This window comes from Montipora foliosa, chromosome 13 (genome assembly GCF_036669935.1).
Source record: "Montipora foliosa isolate CH-2021 chromosome 13, ASM3666993v2, whole genome shotgun sequence".
In the NCBI taxonomy this organism is placed as follows: Eukaryota; Metazoa; Cnidaria; class Anthozoa; order Scleractinia; family Acroporidae; genus Montipora; species Montipora foliosa.
In genome coordinates this window covers 17,485,610-17,510,609 of record NC_090881.1, presented here as the reverse complement: position 1 = coordinate 17,510,609, position 25,000 = coordinate 17,485,610, and the positions used below count along the sequence as shown (strand labels likewise).

Below are 25,000 nucleotides of genomic sequence, written 5' to 3'. Positions count from 1 at the left end.
AATTGGTCATTTCACGTCGTAGATTTGCCGAAAACGTGAAAGAAATGTACAAAAATTTAAAAATGCACGTGCAGAGCGTGCAAAGCTATTGTTTTTGCTCGTTAAATATGCAAACTTTGTGACGTTTTCGTTGCCGTCGCGTCGTCGATCTTAAACTCTCTAAATAGAACCAAAACAATATTAACAAAGAAGCTTTGGGACGAGAGATCGAAGTCATCGAATATTTGGTTCCATATATCGAATATTTCTGACTTGGAAATTCCCACCTTAGGTCAGTTTAAAGGCAATTCTTAAACCTGGAACAAAGCATTACAACTCAGTTTAATTTGTGGAAAAAACTCATCTGACGTAAAACTGATCTAGGGAAATAATAATTTGACCCGTGGTGTAGGTCTCGATATTTGGGTTAGGAAATTCTCAAGTGCAGTTAACTCTTCTTGACAAGTTGTTTTTCTTAAATATACAAAGCTGATCAAAACGGTCAAGGTTACAATTTACAATGATAAGTAAACCATTGCTGCAATGTGTAGACATTCCAAATGTCAACATTCTATTTTGGAGCAAAGTAGGGACGGGGAGCAAGCAGCAATTGTCCCTCTCGTAAACAAGCGATGCCATTTGGACGAGACGAACAATTTTCACTGTTAAGTTTGTCGTTTGCAAATGAGGGAAAAATACTTAATGTAGGAATAGATTAGCATTGTGTGTCACTTGGAATAAATAAATAAAAAAAAAACTAAGAAAAAACATTAGAGAAAGTTAATCGAACGATAACGAACTCGGTACACTTGAGTCAGAGATAGCGCACATTACCTCTACGCTATCGAAACAACGATTTAAATTTTGCAATTTTAAAGTATTTAAATGAAGTCAGTTATTGACTTTGACTTTGTCAGTTATTGACAAAGGCACTTTTAGAACGAGAAAAACATTAGAAGCGTGGCATACCACAGTGACACCCAACGCAGATAACAATTCGTGCCCTTTACCTGGACAATACAACATTCTTTTTAACAAATATTCATAAATTTTCTACATTCTCATCATTTTGCAATGTACGTTTTTATTTAAATTTTCTCATCGATTTCTTATCATTCATTTTACCCGTCGAAGACTGCAGTTCGGGCAGTCGAAAGCTCTAACTTAACTACTTACACTTTATTTTTAAACCTAACCGAATAAAAAGGCTTGGTTACTAACAATGGCATCGACCGTCAAAAGTGGCATCGCTTGTTTACGAAGGATATAAGCGGCGGCGCAGTGGTGAGAGAACTCGCATTGGCGCGGGTCAGGAGCTCATCAAGAGGAGCCTCTATCTCCTCTAATTCCTTGAGTCAACCCTTTCCCGAGTAAATTTATTTTTAGGAACAGGTTTTTCCCGCGAAAAGTATCATAATTCCCTTGACGCTGAGATAGCTCTGTTTTGATTGGCTTTTACAACAGCAGGAGCTCATTAAGAGCTCCTGACAACAGTGAGCGGGCTGAATCTCCCAAGGGAGGTGTTCTATAAATAAATCTACTCGGGAAAGGGTTGACTCCGAGGCCAAGTATGGGAGATAGAGGCTCCTCTTGATGAGCTCCAGCGCGGGTTCAAATCCCGGCGTTAACGTCATATGTGGGTTGAGTTTGTTGTTGCTTCTCTCCCTTTTCTCCGGGTACTCCGGTTTCCCCCTCTCCTCAAAAACCAACACTTTCAAATTCCAATTCGATCTGGAACGCATGGACACGATTAAACGAGTTCATAACAACTCCTAAGTGTTTCGTGGATGAACAGACTGCAATTTACGGTTTACAACTGCGCCTCTGACTCTATGACGACAAATTCCACGCAGTTATAGTTTCTGAATACTCTGAGTTGTAGGAATAGTGTGCATTTTCATAATGCCATTCCTAAAATAGGTAAATTGCGGATCACATCAAACAGTGCTGTTTAGGGCTTGTTTACATTGAGGTGGGTGACCCCAGAAAGGTGAGGTAACCCACGGCGGGTCACCCCACCTATCATGTAAACGTGATCAAATTAAAATTAGAGATTATATGGACAGGTGGGTTATACATCACCTAAGCGAGTTAACTCACCTACCTGGGGCCCCCCACCTCCATGTAAACAGGCCCTTAGAGAAACAATTTTAAGACCTCTGTGGCTGTTTTGCCGAATTATGTTATTATTATACTTAATGTCAGATCCTGTTCGTCTCGGGAAACATCAAGACTCAAGGGAAAACAAACTGGTTTCCCGAGGAATCTGACATTAAGCCGGTTTTGTTAAATTTCTAGACTTTGACTTCAACAGCAACAAAAGAATAACCGGAGCGAATCACAACAGTTGACTGGTACTTGTAAAAACACAAATTTAATTCTCAAAACCACTGAATGAATGATTTACCAAGTACATTGTCTGCATTGTTTTGCTCCACTAGCTGCTGTTTCTCCTCTGGAATAACTTTAAATATCGTTTCTTATCGTTTCTTATCTTGGGGCTTTATGTTTGTGTTGTTCTCTTCATTCACGAAAAAATTGGTAGGACCTGTACTGGCAGTGTTTTTCGCGCCTTCTGTCAAGCCACTTTCCAACATGCTTTGATCACGTGCTGTAATGTATTCCGAGCGGGGTACAATTGCTCAAATGTATCAAGATTGGGGTACATTTGATTTTAGTCAAGGCCATGCACGTGACCAGGAATCAACCAATGGCAGTCCCTGTTTAGTTGAGTGAAAGTCTAGTGAATTGAGTCTCAGTATGAAAAATTGAACCATAAAAAATATAAATATAAATAAGTGAAAAAAAAAAACGTAAATAAACAAATAAATTTTCTGTGCATATTTTTTGGTTGGCTCAACTATATAACACGCTTGTGCCTGTACCTAACGGTCATTGCCTTACTAGCAGTGTATCTTGCGCGCTTTGAAAACACAAAACAATGAAATTTAAAATTTTATAAGCATACTTCACTATTATTTAGCGCACTAATTAAAACGCTGTTGTTCTCTGGATCACGACTCGCTTATCGTTCATTTACCAGTTGTATTTCTTATGAACTTTGCGAGACAGAGGTATGTGCACTAACACAAGGCGACAGTTAAGTTGTCCCAAAGAACTGGCCTTTAGAAGGTGTGCTTTGGCGGAAGGAGTTCAATTCCCAGTTATGTCGATTCTCCAAACTACAACTAGAGCTACAGCCTTGGAGTGGCTTTACAACTGAGTACGAAGAAGGAACGAGGAAGCAACTAACCTACCGTAAACGTAAACGGCAACTTACCTCAATCACCCCTTCCCCCCACTTTATATAAGCTTTCCCCACCCCCCTCTTCCCGGGATTTAAGCCTTTCTGTTTGTTAGCCCTTCTAAAACCCGCTACTATATTAATCCTAGGGCTTACAAACGGCAGTTTACGGTAGTTAAATATCCCCGCCCCTAAATGGCATCAACAAAGTCGTCTTCTGTTACATTATACAACTAAACTAGAGAAAGTATATCACTCCGTAGGTAGAAGTCTCGATATTTTTTCCGGTTTTAGGTGATCAACTTTACTCCCTTGTTAAGGTTACCACCTGCATAGAACTCACGGCCAGTATTATCTCCCTGTTAACGTTACTAAATAAACATTATAGAGTTGCCGGCACAAACTCAAGTGCGTCTAGCACTCAAAAAAAAAAAAAAAAAAAAAGAAAAGAAAAGAAACAGCTTAAATTTCACTTCACAACAATAACGGCGCTTTGCAAGGGAAGAGGGTTCTTAAAATGTGAGTTGGGCTTGCAGCATCGTGTTGTCAGGAGCCGTGTGGTCCTTAACCCAAAACAAGATAGTTATGAGTTTCCCGTCACTGTATTAGACATAACCCAAAGTTTGATACTCTATTTCAAAGCAGACCGTCGCAGTACATATTTACTTTGATATCCAATATTCCAGTGTAGCTGCGTCACGGATTTTACGTACAAATGAAAGACATGGACCTTTCAAGTGATCAAAGCTCAATTTTCAGGAGGAGCAGAGCAAAAAGTTGCGTCTTAAAAATCCATACCCAGACTACAATGGTTGGAATAAATCTATAACCAATTTCTGACCAAAAGGGTTAAAACATCATCCCATAAACGCCACAAAATACTATTGCATAGCTTAAAAGGGATTTTCTCCCCCACGACGCTTAGCCACCCGGAAATAACTTTGAATTAACGCGGTATCAAACATGTTACACATTAAGACAAACATTTAGATGGATCGATGAAGCTCGAAAACCCTATTCTACGAAACAATGAAATTGAGATTTTCTCGAACATCCTTTTGCGTGTCATTTTGTAATGTAGGAACGCACAATCAAGAGTGGCTAACTATTAGAGAAACAATGTAAACTAAGATCAGAATCCCTTACCTGAAGATCGTCCAACAACTTCTGGTCACACACTGCCTTGAGTTTTCCGGCCAAAGATGATTCTACCTCTTCTTGATCAGCTCGGCGATTACGTTCACCCCTGAGCTCTTCACCGTTTGAAATGAGAGACGGCGGAGTCGCTTCAGTCACACGTATCCGGCCATCACTTACTTGTGCTTTTCCTCGTATTGAGGAAAGTTCACATTCAAGGTAATAAACTTTGTACGAAAGAAAAGCGACTGACGCGAGCGTAAAAATTAAATGAAGGCCAGACACAACAGTTGAGAGGCTTGCTGAAGGACGCGTTGACGCCATCGGCTTTCCCTCAGGACTGACTTAAGACCGAAAAAGATTGAATATCATCGAGACATTATATATATAGTTTGAGTTGAAATTCTAGACTTTGTTTTTAATGCTTGTCAGGCATTAAAGATATCATGGTTGTAAAAAGGGAGGACCTTTGGTATTCATACTGTCTATCATAATTGAATGTACTGTTTGGATTTAGAACTGGTTTCAGTTTACACGTTCACCCAGTTTGCCCTAATGTGGCGCAACAATCAAATACCAAAAAAGTTGAAATGTACACCGTTAAGATCGCTTAACCTCGTGCAAAGTCCAGTCCAGATGTTTTATTATGTTTTCTTTTATTTTTCAAATTTGAGGCTGTTAAGGAAAATCACTCGCGTTCATCTGCAGTTATTGTGTCCCCTTCCAATTTAGTTATGAATTCAGATTTTGCGGCTTCCCAGCTCACAAGAAAGAGTTCGCTCAGTTAAGACAAACATAGGTTTTACAATACCAGTAGCTTGGGTTGAATAAAGCGATAAAATTCTGGATCACAAGTGTATAGGTTCTTCATGGTTCTTCGTCGTTCGCCTAGTACACCATTGACCTACCTACTACTTCCTCTGGTTCTGTCCTTTATGTACGCGGATGACACCACCGTTTATTGCATTGGGGACACTGTTGATAACACTGTCACTTCTTTAAACAAAGCTTTATCGGAACTGAACAGTTGGTGCATAGAGAACTCTTTAACCCCTCATTCGGCAACGTGCGAAGCTATGCTATTGATGAGAAAACCGCACATCGGGCAGCTAAATTCCGTGACTATTGGAGATGATCGGATCGAGTGGGTGAAACACCCTCGTCTTTTGAGCGTTACTATCGATGAAAGACGTAGGCTTTCCCCGTCACATCACCTTACAGATGTAACAAAGACTTTTGTTAACAAATTGAACCTCCTGAGAATGATTTTGTTTTTAGCAGAAAGGGGCCCTATTGGACTTGTACTTCAATATAAGATTACCATCAGTTCTATATGGACTGATCATTCGGGGGGGGGGGGGGGGGGGGGGGCCCCCCCCCTGCCCTAATGTGGACACTCTACATTCTCTGGAAGTATTTCATCGTAGGGCAGCCAGAGAATAATATACAGCTTGCCCCGCGATATGCCTTCTGAGGAAATATACCGACATTCGAACTGGAATGCTTTAACCTTCTCAAACTTCGATTAAATAAACTACGCCATAGCGTGTTTCTAGGTGAGGCACCTGCGGCTCTTTCACACTTGACAACATTAAACCTTGCACTGCGTAGTAACTTCAGAAGGAGTAACTATAGAGGCGCTATTCCTTGGTGCGCTATCTCGACTCATTTTACAGGCAAGTTTACTGGTTTTTTCTTATATTTTTATCGCAAAGTGAAGAAGGACTCTTATTTTAAGGAACTTGATTTTAGCACACAGTCGGTCCAGTCGCTGTCCAGGCTGACTACCAAGATTTTAAATGTTTTAAACTATTTCATGTTTTTAAAAATGCTGTAGTCAATTTACTTAGAGGTAACCTATGTTAAGTATATATGTAAATACTTGTTGTCAAGGAAGAATGTATTTTGTCGAGCGCCCAATTCATTTAGTTGAAGAGCATTGACTATGAAAAACTTCACAGGAGTTCAGGTTTCAGGAGTAATCATCGATCGTTAATTGCGACAGTGCTGTTTCGTATGGTCCGAAATTATATGACCACACTCGTCAGGCAACTTCAACGATTGACCGTTAAAAGTAAAAGCTGGCAGTAAAATTTGGTTCGTTGTTATAGGAATGCGTTAAGAGCCTCTTAACGGTTGTATCTAGGTAAGAGATAGATTGTATCTTAGTTACGTCACTCTAAAGTTCCGAAGTACTTATTTGTTTCTGTGGGGGCATGAACTCGCTACTTCGTTTCGCCTGTTTTGGCTACAAACCTCTTTTTTTTTTCCAAATGATGATGAATTTTTCCAAAAAAAACACCCAGTCCACAAGATTTTGAACACTCCGGACACACACTAAAACCGAGCTACTCATGCAAGCCTAACATGAAATCTACCATAGCTCGTCTCACAAGAAGTACGTTCTTTCAAATTTCAACTCACCAACGCAACAACCTGACACCTGCAATTGCAGGAAAAAAAACAGATTGTCTACTCGAAAGAAATGCCTCTAATCAAATGTAATCTACCAAGCCACTGTAATCACAGCGACAACAACTGAAACTCACGTCGGACTGGCAACAAACTTCAGGGAACGTTACAGAAAGCATCAGTCCTCTCCTTTCGACGCTTGAACAGAACAAATGAAACGGAACTCTCAAAATACATATGGACTTCACAAGAGACTAAGAAACCTTTCCAGATAAAATGGATAGTTTTAAAGAAACGTAAACCCTATAGCAACATTAGCAAAAAGTGTAATCTTCGTCTTTATGAAAAATTCATCATCATTTGTAATAGTAAACAAGAGCTCTGTAGCCTAAACAGGCGAAACGAACTAGCGAGTTCAAGCCCCCACAGGAACAAATATGAACTTCGGAAATTGAGAGTAACGTAACTAAGACACAATCCATCTGTTACCTAGATACAATCTCTTAACGCATTCCTATAACAATCACCCAAATTTTAATGCCAGCTTTTAATTTCAACGGTCAATCGTTGAAGTTGCATGATGAGTGTGGTCATATAATTTCGGACCTTACCAAACAGCACTGTCGCAATAAAGTGATCGATGATTACTCCTGAAGCCTGAACTCCTGTGAAGTTATTAATACGTATGTATGTATATATGTATGATGTATGATAACGTTCCAGTTTTCTCGTGATAGAATACTTTTCTCTGCGACAAACACTAAAACAGAGAGCAGCGATTGTATTAAACCATAGCTGACTCATTCTTGTTTATTTATTTATTTTTATTTTTTTGCAGAAATTGGCTGACTCACTACAAAGATTTTCTTCCATAATTGAGTATATGATATTGTGCTAATTTTTTTTTTTCGCAAAGTACGTCCGGTTTTAGAAAGATATTAAAACAGCTAACGAATTGAACCAAAAAGATTGCGCCTAGATACCCTGAATTGCCTATCCTTCAAGAAGTTTTACTAGCGGCTAGCCGAAAAGCAAAAGTATAATCTAGACGACTCAGATTGATGGAGGAGCTAGGTGAAATCACTAATATCAGTAACATTCAAGTCTTAATATTTGTTTATAAGCTATCTTGGTAGACAATAAACTGAAAACGAGGCGGCAATGATTAACCGTTTAGAGCGGATGGAGTGTTTGTTTGTTTCGGGATTGATACTGCGCTTTTCAATCTAACTTTAGCCTGTTTGACTGGAGTAAACGGAGTTCCTTAGATAACAACGACCGAGACCAGGTTGAGTCTGCGATACCAAAAATGTCATGCGGTCTTACCCACTATTAAGGTATGTATTGGGGTCATAATAATATGTATTGGGGACATAATAATTCCCCATACATGACGTACCTACGCTATTAATTATTAAGTACCCGAATATGGAAAGAAAGAAAGAAAGAAAGACTGCATTCTTCGCCCCACAAAACCCTCTCCGTGGCCGACATCAAGCCCGCCATTTAGATACAAAACCATGGATATGACCCCATGACGTTTTTGTATCACCACTTATTTTTATGTGTGACTTCCAGATATTAGCACTGTTCGTCGAACTATATGAGAAGTGGCCGGAAGATGAGGCTTGACATAGTGTAGAGTTTACATTCAAGAAGCATTTCGACCTCAGTAAACAATCCTTTTTCATCGGATTTGTTACCGAGTGGATTATGTTCATAGTCAGCGGGGGTCAGGAGCTGAGAGGGGAATCTTGTTTTAGAATTACTATAGGGGGAAGAATTAATGTTATATGGGGCCAAAAGATTTGGATGTCTTGTAGCTTTTCTTTTACCACAGAACCCTGCAGACACGATGCATAGGATTAGCTCATTGTTATACATTACACGTGTTTGGCATTTTTAGCATTTTTAGCTGGACCAATAATGCCTTGATGTCGCACATCGTTTCGACCCATAGCTCTTTTACTGGAACTGTCCATTTTGATCGAGACACTCTAAGGAAAGGTTAATATAGTATCTTTTATTTGTTATGACTTTGAAAAGTTATTCTTCGGTCTCTCCACCTTCAATACACGGCGTTCACGGGGTCCAACAAGTTTATAAAAGCTAAAGAAAAGTTGCATCGGAGATGGTAAAGGATCGACGATCGGCTTATCATTAATCGGCTGATCGCCTCATTTCTCAGCCAGCTATGCTATTGTTTAGAGTCCAATATTGAGGTTCCAAAGCACTAGTTCGAAGTTCAAGGTTTTAACTACATCACTGCCGGCAATGATCTGCAACCTAGATAAGTTTGTGTTCTATTCAACTTTAATTTCTGTCAGCGTTAAATCGCATAAATGTGCCTGGAATCAAATGTGCTCTCTGTGCAGTTTTCACAAGCTTAAGATAAATCTGGATTCTAGAAATACACTTGCCTGTCAGCAACGGAATGTTCATCGACATTTCCGTAAAGTCATCACCTCACGTTATGGTTGATCAGTGCAACGGAAAATTACAGTCCTTTAATTGCCGTGTTCTCTGAGACACACAGAAAACAAAACAATGCGGAAATTGGCAACCTCACCGAAAGCCACCGTACGAAAGTCATCATTTACGTTGTTAATTCCACTACGACTAATATCAGCTTTAACAATTAAAACCTTCTCTTTTTTCCGCATCAACCGGTGTTAAGTTTTGAATGACCGCTGCTTGGCTGTCGTGACAAAGCAGTATTTTTTTTTACCACAGCATAAGAAACTTTGATAATGACTCCCAAAGCAGCATAAAAGAAAGCTATACGACCATATCCTTCTCAAACCACTCTGACTACTAAAAGAAGGCCATAGGACCAGGGTCAAGTCTAGCTCCAGTTATATTTGGTGTTGCCGTTTGTCGGGGCTTCTTAAGCCAGCTCTATTTTAAAAAGGTAAACATTAATGTTTTTTTTTCTTGTCTGATATGACAATTTTTACACATCGGGAAGGCTGAATTATTCTCTAAAAGTCGTTATTTTTCTCCTCAGGTTATAGAATCTGATTGTCAAAACAGAAGAGCACAGGCAGCGTAATGATGGAATTAAGGTACCGTTAACTTCTTAATGGTTTCGAAGGTTACTGTGTTATTAACTTCGCCCAGGTCCTCAGATCTCTGTGCTGGCTCGTGTAATCATCGAAGACCAAAATTACGTCGTTGCATTGAGTCGCGCTGAGAATCACAACTGCCTTCAGCGTCAAGAGAAATCTTCGGTGAATCATCTAATCAAATACTCAAAAAGAGCTACGTTAATTTTTGATAAACTAAAATGGGACAGGAAAGGAACTTTATTTAAGTGTCTAGTCGTTCTAGCGCTGGAGCACTAATTGGGGACACTGTAAACTGAAATTAACAATGAAAGTAAATCAAGTCAAATGTTGGTTTTTGAGGAGAGGGGAAACCGGAGTACCCGGTGAAAACCTCTCGGTGCAGAGTGGAGAACCAACAGACTCAACCCACATATGACGCCGAGTCAGGCATGGGAATCGAACCCGCGTTACGTTGGTGGGAAGCGAGTGCTCTCACCACTGCGCCATCCCTGCGACCCAAATGATCATCTCTATTCAACTTAATGTCTACTGGTTTGACTATCTTGAGGCTCCTGGCTAACACAAAAGCTCTTTTTATCACCTGAGTTGATAAAGTAAGTTGCCCACCGTTGAAAAGCGTACCTTCGAGCGCTAGTCCTTTGTCAGCCCGTCTTAATGTAAATGTTAGAGCTCCAACTATGCTTCTTCGTGGTAGCTTAATTAAGATGAAAAAGTCCATTAATATATATAGCAAGGGCATAGTGGTCATCCCAAAACGAAGCCGCCGCAATCTTGGGCCGCTTCGCACTAATCAGTGTTAAATAAGCTCTGTAGCAAACTTGAAGCATGAACAGTTAGTTTTGTAGTTTCTAGGCCTGTGGTAACCAAATTTACAGCTGCGTTTATTCAGACTCAGCCCTTAGAAACGATAAATTTGCAATTGGTTGTGGTAAAAAAGATAATTCTACTTGTTAAATTTAATGCAAAGTAGTACTGTACATTCGTAGAGTGAAGTCTTTATTTCTTCAAAAATAAGAAAACATAATTTTTTTTAGTTAGACAAAGTATACGATGATCATTGTTATTGAGCTAAAGTAGTAAGAATTTCGTGTTACAAAATATTGAAACAACGATGAAATGATATATGAAATGAATCATATATGAAGTGCGGATAAGAAATCAAGTGAAGCTACGATCCTCTCAGTTATGAACGCAATTTTTGCAATTGCGTAAAGAAGCCTGAAAAATTCAGGACTTCAACGGGGTTTGAACCCGTGACCTCGCGATACCGCTCTAACCAACTGAGCTATGAAGCCACTGACGTTGGAACTGGATTACGGGAACAGTTCATATGATATATGATCCATTTTATATATAATTTCATCGTTGATTCATTCCTCACGGGAACATTACAACCCACAAATGACCAGCTCCCAACGTCAGTGGCTTCATAGACCTTATTCCAAAATGGCCGTCATATAATTAAATATTCTTTTGTTCGTATTCAAATTAGCCCTTGATGCCTCGTTCTTGAGCTGAAAATTCAAAAGAATATTTTGCCTCGAACGAGGCATCAAGGTCTAATTTGAATAAAAACAAAAGAATATCTAAATAGCGGCTATTTTGGAATAAGGTGTATAGCTACAATAGTTGGTTAGAGCGTCACACCGGTATCGCGAGGTCACGGGTTCAAATCCCGTTGAAGTCCTGAATTATTCAGGCTTCTTTACGCAAGTGCAAAAATTGGGTTCATAACTGCGAGTATCATAGCTTCACTTAAAATACTGAAAATATAGTAACTGCAATAACTAAAAACTCTAAATTGTATTTTAATTCAATAAGTAACGAATAGGAATAAGCCTTTTTTTATAGGAAAAAACCAAATTTAATTGAAAAACATTGCTGTCAAAACTCGGTTTCCATGTTAACATCAATGTTAAGGCACACGTCGTCACGACGACTTAAATATGTTTTCAGATAATTTTTTTAAGAAAAGTCGCTACGTTTGGTGCTCATAGCTTAATTGGTCTTGAAGTTACTCAACGTGTTATCGAGGAGGAGGGTCGGAATAGGGTTAAAGCATTACCCTTAGTTAAGCAATATTTTATTGAATTTATTATAACTGTTAGTGTACTTCAGGCTTTCTACTGACTGATTTGAGAAAAAAAAAAGTTAAAATGACCAAATGGCAGATCCTGGTTTAATTTTTGACAGCTTTCATTTTTCTCGGAATTTCATAATTTGCCGAAGTTTTTGCCTAATAATTCTAAGCATCTTTTTATACACAGATCAATTTTTCTATCACGATTGCCTCGATTTATACGGGTTTTAAGTAAAACAAAATACATGTCATTAATTCCAAATGACGATGCAAGATGGCAGCTTTTTCCAAATGGCGTCATCATTACTGCTATTGATAAAGATTATTTATTTGTTAGCCTACTTCTTGATTTTGTCAGACACCTTAATATTTATAATAAGTGGGGGAAAATTGATGGAATTTGGATTCTGCAAATAAATTCAACAATATGCTGTCATAATGACACCAAATTACGTTATTGGAGCTCTCCCCGGTCGCAGGAAGCAAAACAACAGCAAAAGCCAGGTCAGACTAGGGTTAAGAAGTTATTTAAGAGTCCCTTTATAATTGAAAGCGATCTGTATTAACTTTATCACCATGGCAAGGCGTTTTTCAGAAACTGTATTTAGTGTCCTTCTTCTTGGGGATTAACTTCCCAAGTGGAAGCAGATCCAACAGTGTATGTGCTACCGAACTACTTTGATATCTTTTATGTATAGATACAATTATAATGATTTGAGGATTGATATATAAAATGAAGTATTGCCTTTGTGCATATGCATGCACCGATACAAGTTTCAATTATGATGTCCCGGCATATCTTGTATTCATAAGATCTATTGAAACATTTCTTCTTACCTTTGGGGAGAAGATTTTTAATGAATAAAACTATTCTTAGAGCTGAGAACTTAAAGACGTTTATGACTCTTTTCTCACAGGTTCCGACAAGATCTCTTTCTTTTTGCTGGAGCATTCGTCTGTTTTGGTTTATCCCCTTCCTTTGCGGGGTCATCTGTTAACTCTCAAGATACTTTTATATCGGTTGAACCATTTTGCGAGCAAGTACCACTGCATGTGCGTCTGAACTGCATACAACGCAAGTATCGCACGTTTGACGGAACGTGCAACAACTTGTGCAACATAACACAGGTAAGGTTTGACATGGTATACTGGATTCAGTTTCAGATTGTAGAAATCTGACACTGTCACCCCGAAGATATTAGCGAATAAATAGTGTTATGTCCGTTTTATTGTGTCCCTCTCGATGATTCGGTTTCGGTTTTCGGTTTTTCGAAATTACCGATAATTCGGACCAAACCTAAGTTCCCTTCATGATCGATACTGTAATTTTATCCCCCTTTCTCGATTTTTCAAACCTCCCGATAATTCGAATCAGTTTGCTTTTCCCAAGGCAGTTCGCCAAAAACTTAAGTAACGACCCTGTTGACAGATGATCAACAGGATAATTAGAAGACTGCTCTCTCTCTCTCCTCTCTCCCTTTCCCGTCTTTTCGTCCTATACGCCGTAAGAGAGTCGGTTCACAGGCAACTAACCCGCGGGTTAGATGCAAGCAGATCAGTGCACTAAAATTTCACCTGGAAAATATCCAGAGACATTAGAGACTGAGCGAGCACCAGTTCAAGTATTCTCTTCCATCCCACGCTCTCCTTGTACGCCCTGGCGAGGGTGGAGGAATATTTTACTCAAGATTATTTCTTCGTATCTCCTCCATACAAAGGGCTCCGCTGGAACAGCATTTGCACGTTTCCTGCCACCTTTCTTTCAAAACGGACTAGGACCACGACTCGCTTCCACCACAAAGCCATCACTGCCACTCAAAAACGCGAGAACAATCAGCAACACGGTGTTCGTGAACACGTCACAAAACGTTGGTGGTTTGGAGCCAAATTTCACTCACATGACCATGCTGTGGGGATCATTTATAGACCACGACTTCACATTGACAGTTTCTAATCAGACCGAAGGATGTGGTACCAACAATGCGCCATGTCCAAGCAATGTCCCTGGATGTGTCAGCATTCCGATCTCGCAAAATAATCCCGATGATAGATTGAGGAACAATCAAAGTGCCCAGTGTATTCCTCTTTCACGATCAAAAATACGAAATGGGGAGCAGGTTTGTGCGTTTTCTTTAAAATGTAATTTGAATCGTGCCTTATTTTGTAACACGGGATTGTACTAATTTAGATATCAGATTCAGACAGTTTCTCATTTATTATTAACATAACCCTTTTTCAGTCAGCAAAAAAATAATAAATAAGTAAATAAATCTATCTATCTATCTATCTATCTATCTATCTATCTATCTATCTATCTATCTATATATATACTTATTTATTATTTTTTTGCTGGCTGAAAAAGGGTTATATATATATATATAGTCACGGATGCGAACAGTCACCAACAACAAAACGACTGGGGCGAGGGTGAAAACGGAGAACATTAGGCTAGTGAGCATTACGCTTGAGAGAGGCGCCCGGTTAGACGAGATTGCGCTAGGGCTTACCATGGAACAGCGGGCAAGAAATCGACTGTTTTGTAATCTATATTTACTATTTGGGGGAATTTGACAACCTGAGTCCAGTTAACTACTAACATTCGTTTTGTATATAGTGCGGAAGAGGAAGATATACAGATGGGTGTTTTAGTTCCTGTTGTAAAACACTCCCTTCCATGTAATAAAATAATATTTTAGAACCACACCCGGATTTCATTCATTTTAAAACCTAAAACGTCTGTGTCTTCCGTCCAATTTAGGTGAATCTGGTTACTTCTTATATTGACGCCTCAAACATTTATGGAGTTAATTGTCAGGAAGCAGAGAGTGTTCGGGATACGACGTCACGTATTGGTTTATTGCGAGTGGTTCCACTTCCGGTATCACGCTCTGATAGAATGCCAATATCCCCTCCTGCTGATCCAAGTTCATTTTGCAGATCACCGAGGCCTTCACTAAGACCGTGCTTTCTTTTTGGAGACTTCAGGGACAATGAAAACCCGGGTATGAAGCAAGTTATTTTATCTTATCTCTTAAGTACTCAATAATTGTCAGTTAAAGGATTTTCTTAACGATTTGCCTACAGTCGGCACGAAATTAGAGAGGCACAATTGCTTAAAAGATCAAGAGAAAAAAAAACACTTTTTCTCCAGACCGAACATCAACAAAGTTACCGTAGAATCTTATACGCTACGTCAGGTCTGTAATTACGGTTCTGCTACTGTATGCTTGACATGAATGCTTTCCACTGCCTGCGAAGCACACCGTGAATAAATTTACTCTCAACGGAGTCCTGATGGTCGCTAAACCTAAATATTATTTCTTTTCGTTCCCTCCGCAGCGTTGATGACTGTTCACATCCTTTTTGTTCGTGAACATAACCGAATCGCAAAGTTTCTTCATCATTTAAATCCAACATGGAGCGACGAACGATTGTTCCAGGAAGCGCGGAAAATTGTGATTGCCCATCTTCAGCATATTACTTACAACGAATGGCTGCCCGTTTTATTTAGTGAAGAAGTGGTAAGTATCTTATAACATGAAATTTTCGCGACACATTTATTTCGCGATTTTGATGTGCGCATATTTCGCGACACTTAAATTTCGCAATTTTGCAAAACTTTATTTTAGAATCACTCTAAATTCGCGTTCTTGAGTACAACAATTTACGTTTTATGGGCAATGTTATTTAAACTTTGAATCAAATAAAACGACTTTATCAAAGGAATAATAACGTCACATTAAGAAAAACGCGAAACAGCGGGACTAAATGTCAACAGTAATAACCAAGCAGTTCTCACAATGTCTACAAGCAGTTCACTTGCAGTTTCACAATTATTGCCCTTGAGTCAATTGAACACAACATCCATTTACACTGAAAATTTATCAGAAAAGTAAAAAATGTGATTTGCAAACGTTTCAGTGGTAATAAACTCGTTCTCCTATGATTATGGACATAATATGAGTCATATATGAGAATATGAGTTATGTTATGCCATTATTCGCGTCAATTTAATTTCGCGATTTTTTTTGTATCGCGAAAATTTCATGTAATAAGGTATTAATTCATGCTATTCCCTAACCTGCTTTTTTCAGGCGTCAAATGTTTAATGTTAATATCGTTCTCAGTATCCGTAAATAGTAGTCAGACAAGTGTGATGCACAATAGGTCATCCCGAGATGATGTTGTGTTCATCCTCTCAATCACCTTACATCAGGCTAGAAATCGAAACCACGGCCTTCTGGCAACAGTCGGGACGGGCCAGCCAATTAGCTACAGAGACTCGGAGCGATTTAAGCCATTCACTAGCCTTCAATTCTTTTGAGATATATATAGCTCACGAGAAGTCTTTTGGTAGCTTCGTGGCCATAGCGCCTGAACAGTATCTGAAAGATCATGGATCCTTTCTCCTCCGCAGAGGCTCCCTCTGTGATTCCGCTTCCCATCGTCCCCCGCGCGCTTTTTCTCGCCCTTTTCTGACACAGAGAGGCCTCTACGGAAGAGAGACACATGGATTCAAATCATCTTGGTGATGACCCAAAGGTGTTTGTTTGTTTCTTATAATATATTTGTGAGCAGTCGTTGCATGCAACAAGCTCCAAATTATGTTATTTTTTCTCATTTCAGAGACAAAACAACAACCTCACATTAGAACCTCTCGGGCAATTCTTTAATGGTTATGATCCAAATGTTGACGCTTCGACCAGAAATGCGTTTGCCGCTGCCGCACTTAGAATGGGTCATTCACTGATACGGGACAGTTTTGGACAGTTTAATAGAGGATTTGTCAGGCTTGGGGAAGTTGCTACCACAAGCTTCTTTGACCCGTCGTCTCTTTATAGACTGAGGAATAATGGAATCGATGGCATTAATTTGGGATTGGCAACGGAACCTGCTCAAAGGTTCGATAGGTATGCCGAAGTATATTTGTTGTAAATAGAAAGGATATAAATATACCATGTGCGGAGGAAAATATCGAACATGGAGGTTAAAGTAGTTGGAATTACAGTTGCACTTTCATCATCAACGGCCAAGACCTTGTGACCTGCATTATGGTGCAACAACAACAAAAAAATCCACATAAGTTTTCTTATATTTTATGCATTATTACAAACTGTGTTCTCATTGGCTCAGAGAGCCCGACCTAAGAGCCCAACAGCACAATTTTATTGTTCTAACTTTCGTTATAACGGACATCAATCAGCACCTTTCAACACTGAAGCAGAACTGTCACAAATTATAATATATTTTCTCCTCCTTTTCTCTTTGCTTTTGTCAAGCTGAGTTTGGCTTGTTTTGCACTTCTTCTGCTCATTATTTTGGGCGAACCCTTCTTTTTTTCTTAGGACAATTTTCCAGTTTCTCTGCTATAAATGTTGTGTTTCTTTACTTATTTCCGCCATAATTCTAATATCTTCGTATCTCTGTTGACTCTTCTCATCCAAAATTCTGCCAAGGCTCTTTCATTGGGCCCCTTCAAAAGTGTTGACCGCACAATTTTTGATAAACCGAATGTATATTGGCAACAATGCAGTCAGTATATTCGAAATTGCATGTCAGAGGAGGTTTACCCCAAAGTCGGACTCCGTAGAACGGTATTTTCATAAGAACAAGGAATGCCAACGTATGAAAAGTGACAAACCCATTCCCGTTTAACATGATCCTCCTAAAAAAATCCTTTACGTACTTGCTTAAAAACCAAAAAACAAAAAACAAACAACAAACAAAGAAAAAGAAAACAACAACAAAAAAAAAAACACAAGAAAAAAGAAAAAAAGAAAAAACACGATGTACATAGGGTGGATTTTCTAGTACAGTTCTTTATGTTTTTTGTGCTACTACAAATTGTTCAGTGACTGTTGTCAGGTGAGCGAAACGAAATTGCAAGTTCTCTTCTCTTAGAATAAGTTGTTTGAAAATATAGTTCTTATGCTCTTTATATGCGAATACTGATCTGTAATTGGTTGGCTATATAATATACAATATAAATAAATGCAATTCCTCTGATATAAAGAATATTGTTTTCGCTCCCTGCTATTACGGACTAAGCCGCGGACAGGAGGGTGTCCGCAATAACGGGAGTTGACATAATAAGAAACTGGCGCCATGGAACTTAAGGACGGTGTCTACTAATTCAGAGGTATTTTTACGAGGTTTACTGACTATGCGGGAAAGGCAGCTCTTAACAAGTGTTATTGAAATCCAAAAAGAAAAGTGGGGGTAGCTACGCATTTTTCTAAGATAATTAATTAACAATATTTGTAAAAGGCCTTAAAATACAAGGTAATGTATGGCGTCCCATTCCAAACTGAAGCTTGAATGCATGGCTACCCCCAGTTTTCTATTTGGATACCAAGAGCACTTGCTAAGTTCTGCTTTCTCCGTATAGTTTTCAACCGCGCAAAAATATCCCTGTATTAATAAGCACCGCGCGCCCATAGGAAATCCGAGTATCTCGAGATTCGCAGAACGTATGCGCAATAACAATAGTAGGCACCGTCCTTAAAGCATGAAATGGGTTCCTTGTCAGGTGGTAAAATAAAAAGAAGAAGAAAAAGACAGAACTCGTTGAAATATTAAAAGATTTTTATGAAAACTTTTGTAACGGTTGCATTTTGTAGTCACTGAGCCAATTTGTAGTCACTGTTATTTTTTTTTCTCCAGGAACTTTGTCAATGCTGTGCATGAAAGTCTTGTGACTCCAGGACCAACTCCAGACGGAATCGTGGGAGACTTGATGGCGATCAATATTCAACGGGGTCGGGACCATGGTCTTGCCCCTTACATATACTTCCGGAAATTTTGTGGATTGGACACTGGACTTCCCGGAGGACTTGCCAAAAAGTTTTCAGACCTTGAAAATATCGACAGAGAGCAGCGTGATAGAATTATTAGTGTTTACATTTCTACCTTTGACATAGATCTCTTTGTTGGAGGAATCAGTGAGAACCCACAACCGGGATCTATTTTGGGACAGACCCTTACTTGCCTGATAGCTGACAGCTTCCGAAGATTTCGACTTGGAGATCGATTCTGGTATGAACGAAACGACTCTGACACAGGATTCACATTGGAACAGTTGGATTCCATAAGGAAAGGAAGCTCGATGGCCAAGGTTATCTGTGACAACTCAGATAATGTAAACCGAATTCAAGAGCGCGTTTTTGAGACAGGCCAAGAGTTAGTTAACTGCGATAGCATACCATCTATCGACCTGAGTTTGTGGAAAGAAGGTGGGTGAGAATATATTCTATACATCCAGGCTTGTTTATGTGTTGGTATCACTTGCGGGGCTCATCACTGAGTACAGAGTACTCACTAACAACTACCTGACTATAACGGATGACTATAATACATTGAGGGGTAAACTTGGCTTTCCCCGCATTCCTTGAAACAGGGATTGTTAAGTCTCGCTGTTACGCGGCAAAATGTAACATAACCCGAAATGTAACAACGTTTCGACGCAAAATGAAACTATTTTTAACGCGAAATGTAACAAGGAAAATGTTACATCCTGGAAATAACTGAGAAACGTGGACATAAGCCTTGTTGATAAAGTGTAAATTGTCTGGTTGTTACAAAAACAGTTTATTTATTATGTTTTTTAAATAATATCAAACATTAAAACTTACAAAAAGTCGTAAAGCAGGTGATAGAGTTACAAGACATGTATAACCTTGGAAAAGTAATGTGGACAATAACAACAAGGCTAGCATATTAAACATGACGTGTGGAAAATATCCTTTTAAACCTAAGCTAAAGAATATGACTATAGAAATGTGAACAAAGGAGTGCGCAACTGAGCTTAACAACAGGCTGCACTTTAGGTGGCGCACTTGTGAGTACAGTGTAACCCAGTGATTCTGTAGGTTGTGCTTAATAACATAGGCTGTACTTTAGGTGGCACACCCATGAAAACAGTGTAACCCAGTGATTCTTTAGGTATAGTTAACAAACAGTGCATAAACTGCACTTTAGGTGGCGCAAACATGAGTGCAGTGTAACCCAGTGATTCTGTAGGTTGAGCGAACCAAAATAGGCTGCACTTTTGGTGGCGCACCCAGGAGTGTAGTGTGACCCAGTAATTCTCTAGGCAGAGCTTATAAATATAGGCTGTACTTTAGGTGGCCCACCCATGAATGCAGTGTAACCCAGTAATTCTCTAGGTAGAGCGAACCAAAATAGGCTGCACTTTAGAAGGCGCACGCACGAGTGCAGTGGAAGCCAGTGTTCTTTAGGCAGAGCTTAGAAGCATAGACTGTACAGGTGTACATCAGATAACACGTTTTCCATAAAACTTTGTGATGCTACAATATGCATAGCACTTCGACCACTTCTTTATCGTTAGATACATTGTTTTAACGCACACTATTGATAGCCAGAGAAAGTCTATTGTCTAAAACCATTTACGCACATCACAGAGGTAAGGTAAGGTAAGGTAAGGTAAGGTAAGGTAAGATAAGGTAACATTATTTAGACATGGTATTACGTTCAGGTACTGAAACAATAAAAATAAAAAGCATGCTTTACAAGGAGGCGTGTGGAAATATTACATATCTCTAAATAAAGGTTTTTTAATTTTTCCTTTAAGAACATAAATGGATGTCAATTTCCACAACACATTTCCGCTATGCGAAAGGCTTCTTTTATAAAATTCGGTGCGGGTTTTTGGAACAGCGAGTTTGTATTTATTCAGGGGCACCCAACGCCTGTTTTCTCTGAAATATCTGTTCGTAGATGCAAAACTTGTCGAGGCTAAAAATTTCTAGGTGACTGTTCCATTCATGTACAATATTCGAAGCTTATCTAATAAAATCGCTACGACTCTCCCAAGACAGTTTTTTGGTGATTTCATTTATTCTTGATCCGTTTTTTTTTTTTTTTTTTTCATTTTTTATTTTCGCGGCTTAAATTCGCAGCGAGAGATAAAAATTACTTCGTCGAAAGGAATAATTCTACTTTGGTCAGCAAGTCCTTTTTATCGCGATTTATTTTAGGTGTGACGGCAATACAGCTTAGTCATGACATCTTTGGAAGAAACTGAATATATCCATATTTCGCGTTTTGTTTTCGCAAAACGGCGGCGGGAAGGATAATATTATCTTCCAACTAGAGTCTTCACCGTCATTATCGAATCAAATAATTTTAAATTATCTCGTTTCTGAAAGTGCGTACTCCTGAGAACCATTCAGCAGTAAATAAACACAAGCGTCATTGTTCTCGCGAAAATTGAGACGCATTTATTACAACTTGATGACAAGTATAGACCGCTAATCGCATCTGAAAAGAGAAAAATTAAATATCAAATCCGTATCAGAAGAAAAGGATTATAACGCCTCGTTTGGATAATGCCTGTGGTGCTCCCAGAGTCCCATACAAAACGTTACAGTAAATAGGCCATTTACGAGTTCATGTCTGCCTCCTCTTCAAAGCGAGTCTAAGTGCGAAGTTTTTGTGATGGTAATTAGTTCTACTTTACATATGAATGAAAACTAATTTTCATAAGCCTCGTTTGGATAATGCCTGTGGTGCTCCCAGAGTCCCATACAAAACGTTACAGTAAATAGGCCATTTCCGAGTTCATGTCTGCCTCCTCTTCAAAGCGAGTCTAAGTGCGAAGTTTTTGTGATGGTAATTAGTTCTACTTTACATATGAATGAAAACTAATTTTCATAAGAAAAACTTCGCACCTGGACTCGCTTTGAGGAGGAGGCAGACATGAACTCGGAAATGGCCTATTGTATGGGACTCACTAGCATACACTTTTATTTCAAGCGATTTGTGTCCCTTCATGAAGACCGCACCAATCAGCAATTAAAATGCAAGTTAAAAGTAAAAGTTAAGAAAGGTAATCTTTCAAAACAAAATTTCAACGAAGTCAATAAGCTAAAAATGAAATTTCATTTCTTACCGGACTTCCAGTAAATGTGAGAAATTTCATACCAACCCAGTCCTGCTGCCTTAAAACTTTACCATGCCTACGCCGGTTTAACACTGTTGACTCCAAAGAAATTAAAACTAGCGTTTTACTATTGGCCATACCAATTTTCCGAGGTCATGTGACTTGTACCGCATATTCTTGTTTCAGGATTTAGTTACAGGTAAAATTATGTACCTTTATAAAAACAGCCTTCTTCCTAACTGTTTTCATGACATGTTTTTGCTTCACTGTGACGTACATTCATATAACACTAGAAGTAAGAATTCCTTCCGTTTGCCCTACTGCAGTACAAATGTAAGGAAATTTTCACTTCCTTTTCAAGGGCCCAAAAATATTTAATCCCCTTAGCTCTGAAATAGAATGCCTTTAGTACTACTTTGTTCAATTCTAAACTGAAGTCATTTGTTCTTGGTATAAGCACACTTTAGCTCTCTTAATACTTGTGTGTGGTTTTTCGCTTCTTTTGCTTTTCTTCTCGTTTACTCTTGCATAATTTTTTTCTCACCTTTTTCTATTTTCAAAACAAATTATGCATACTTAGAGCTAAATTGCCGATGTCAGTATTGTAATTAATAATTAGATAACATAATTTTAAAAGGTGGTCCTATTCATAAGCCTTACTGGCATTCTTGGGCATTCCTTGCCGCATCGTCTATATCTTATTTTATATGTATATTTTGTGTGTATGGCAAAATGATAATAAAAGTAACATAAAACAAAACAAAACGTTTTGCAAGTTCATTTTGATATATATTTGTAACTACCGGACAATTTATATTTTCTCGACCAAGTCTCTGTAACTGATTTTGCTTGTTACATTTCCCGTTCAAAATATTGTTTCATTTTGAGCAAAAAAAAAATTGTTACATTTCTCGTTAAAACGTTACATTTTGCGTCAAAAGTTGTTACATTTAGGGTTAATGTTAGATTTCGCGTGAAGATTATTACATTTCGCTGTAACGTTATATTAAGGGGTACTGAGACTCCCGTTTAATTGAAGTGGTACTATGATCAAAAAATCATTTCCATTTTTTCTTCAGATTTTGAAAGCGTGTTTGCTTAACACCTAACTGGCAAAATTTTGAGCTTTGATTTTTATCCAAAGGCTGTTTATTTTGAGTGTAAGTTTTGGATTTCACGGTCCGCCATTACTTACGTTCAAAACTGACCGATTGGACCTCAGAGGGTTGGATCTAGAGAAAATGACGTCATTTACTCACTAGCTTAAAATTTCAGCGTGTAAACGCAATTTATTACATATGCAAAACACGGGTTTAAAAGTCTGAAAGCCCGAAACTCCCGTGCTGCATATTAATTCGGCCGCGTACACACGCATTGCATTCTTAATCTAGTGAGTCTTTGACGTCATTTTCTCCTCGACCCAGCTCTCTCAAGATTTTAAAGTTCGTAATGGCGGACCAATAAATAAGAAAATTCCAGTTAAAATAAACAGGTGTCTCTTTAAAATCAGAACTTAAAACTTGGATCAGTTAGTGTTTGGTTAACATAGTTTTGAAATCCAAAGAAAAAAAAGTTTTTTTTTTGGGTCGTAGTACCACTTTAAATATCAAATCCGTATCAGAAGAAAAGGATTATAACGCCTCGTTTGGATAATGCCTGTGGTGCTCCCAGAGTCCCATACAAAACGTTACAGTAAATAGGCCATTTACGAGTTCATGTCTGCCTCCTCTTCAAAGCGAGTCTAAGTGCGAAGTTTTTGTGATGGTAATTAGTTCTACTTTACATATGAATGAAAACTAATTTTCATAAGCCTCGTTTGGATAATGCCTGTGGTGCTCCCAGAGTCCCATACAAAACGTTACAGTAAATAGGCCATTTCCGAGTTCATGTCTGCCTCCTCTTCAAAGCGAGTCTAAGTGCGAAGTTTTTGTGATGGTAATTAGTTCTACTTTACATATGAATGAAAACTAATTTTCATAAGAAAAACTTCGCACCTGGACTCGCTTTGAGGAGGAGGCAGACATGAACTCGGAAATGGCCTATTGTATGGGACTCACTAGCATACACTTTTATTTCAAGCGATTTGTGTCCCTTCATGAAGACCGCACCAATCAGCAATTAAAATGCAAGTTAAAAGTAAAAGTTAAGAAAGGTAATCTTTCAAAACAAAATTTCAACGAAGTCAATACGCTAAAAATGAAATTTCATTTCTTACCGGACTTCCAGTAAATGTGAGAAATTTCATACCAACCCAGTCCTGCTGCCTTAAAACTTTACCATGCCTACGCCGGTTTAACACTGTTGACTCCAAAGAAATTAAAACTAGCGTTTTACTATTGGCCATACCAATTTTCCGAGGTCATGTGACTTGTACCGCATATTCTTGTTTCAGGATTTAGTTACAGGTAAAATTATGTACCTTTATAAAAACAGCCTTCTTCCTAACTGTTTTCATGACATGTTTTTGCTTCACTGTGACGTACATTCATATAACACTAGAAGTAAGAATTCCTTCCGTTTGCCCTACTGCAGTACAAATGTAAGGAAATTTTCACTTCCTTTTCAAGGGCCCAAAAATATTTAATCCCCTTAGCTCTGAAATAGAATGCCTTTAGTACTACTTTGTTCAATTCTAAACTGAAGTCATTTGTTCTTGGTATAAGCACACTTTAGCTCTCTTAATACTTGTGTGTGGTTTTTCGCTTCTTTTGCTTTTCTTCTCGTTTACTCTTGCATAATTTTTTTCTCACCTTTTTCTATTTTCAAAACAAATTATGCATACTTAGAGCTAAATTGCCGATGTCAGTATTGTAATTAATAATTAGATAACATAATTTTAAAAGGTGGTCCTATTCATAAGCCTTACTGGCATTCTTGGGCATTCCTTGCCGCATCGTCTATATCTTATTTTATATGTATATTTTGTGTGTATGGCAAAATGATAATAAAAGTAACATAAAACAAAACAAAACGTTTTGCAAGTTCATTTTGATATATATTTGTAACTACCGGACAATTTATATTTTCTCGACCAAGTCTCTGTAACTGATTTTGCTTGTTACATTTCCCGTTCAAAATATTGTTTCATTTTGAGCAAAAAAAAAATTGTTACATTTCTCGTTAAAACGTTACATTTTGCGTCAAAAGTTGTTACATTTAGGGTTAATGTTAGATTTCGC

At 38.5% G+C, this 25,000-nt stretch overlaps 3 protein-coding genes across 5 annotated transcripts in view; 1 reads left to right on the top strand and 2 right to left on the bottom strand.

Moving 5' to 3' along the window:
* Positions 1–4,754, bottom strand: part of LOC137982522 (uncharacterized) — a 12,695-nt gene extending 7,941 nt beyond the window's left edge. The window contains exon 1 of the mRNA XM_068829633.1: positions 4,370–4,754. Within this exon, the coding sequence (XP_068685734.1) occupies positions 4,370–4,684 (315 nt within the window). The 5' untranslated portion in view covers positions 4,685–4,754. The remainder of the gene's footprint in view (positions 1–4,369) is intronic.
* Positions 4,755–8,665: 3,911 nt separating this feature from the next.
* The window catches only part of LOC137982525 (peroxidasin homolog), a 20,418-nt gene continuing 4,083 nt past the window's right edge, over positions 8,666–25,000 (top strand). The window contains exons 1-9 of the mRNA XM_068829636.1: positions 8,666–8,779; positions 9,506–9,683; positions 9,780–9,837; positions 12,838–13,048; positions 13,639–14,037; positions 14,679–14,922; positions 15,260–15,441; positions 16,547–16,830; positions 18,584–19,152. Of these exons, the coding sequence (XP_068685737.1) occupies positions 9,824–9,837; positions 12,838–13,048; positions 13,639–14,037; positions 14,679–14,922; positions 15,260–15,441; positions 16,547–16,830; positions 18,584–19,152 (1,903 nt within the window). The 5' untranslated portion in view covers positions 8,666–8,779; positions 9,506–9,683; positions 9,780–9,823. The remainder of the gene's footprint in view (positions 8,780–9,505; positions 9,684–9,779; positions 9,838–12,837; positions 13,049–13,638; positions 14,038–14,678; positions 14,923–15,259; positions 15,442–16,546; positions 16,831–18,583; positions 19,153–25,000) is intronic.
* The window catches only part of LOC137982552 (solute carrier family 13 member 2-like), a 73,142-nt gene continuing 66,779 nt past the window's right edge, over positions 18,638–25,000 (bottom strand). For 2 of the 3 annotated variants that reach the window (XR_011118742.1, XR_011118740.1), the window contains exon 5: positions 18,640–18,773. The gene's annotated coding sequence lies outside the window, so the exon portion shown is untranslated. Of the gene's footprint in view, positions 18,774–25,000 lie in introns of all 3 variants that reach the window. The other variant, XR_011118741.1, reaches the window with a different exon arrangement.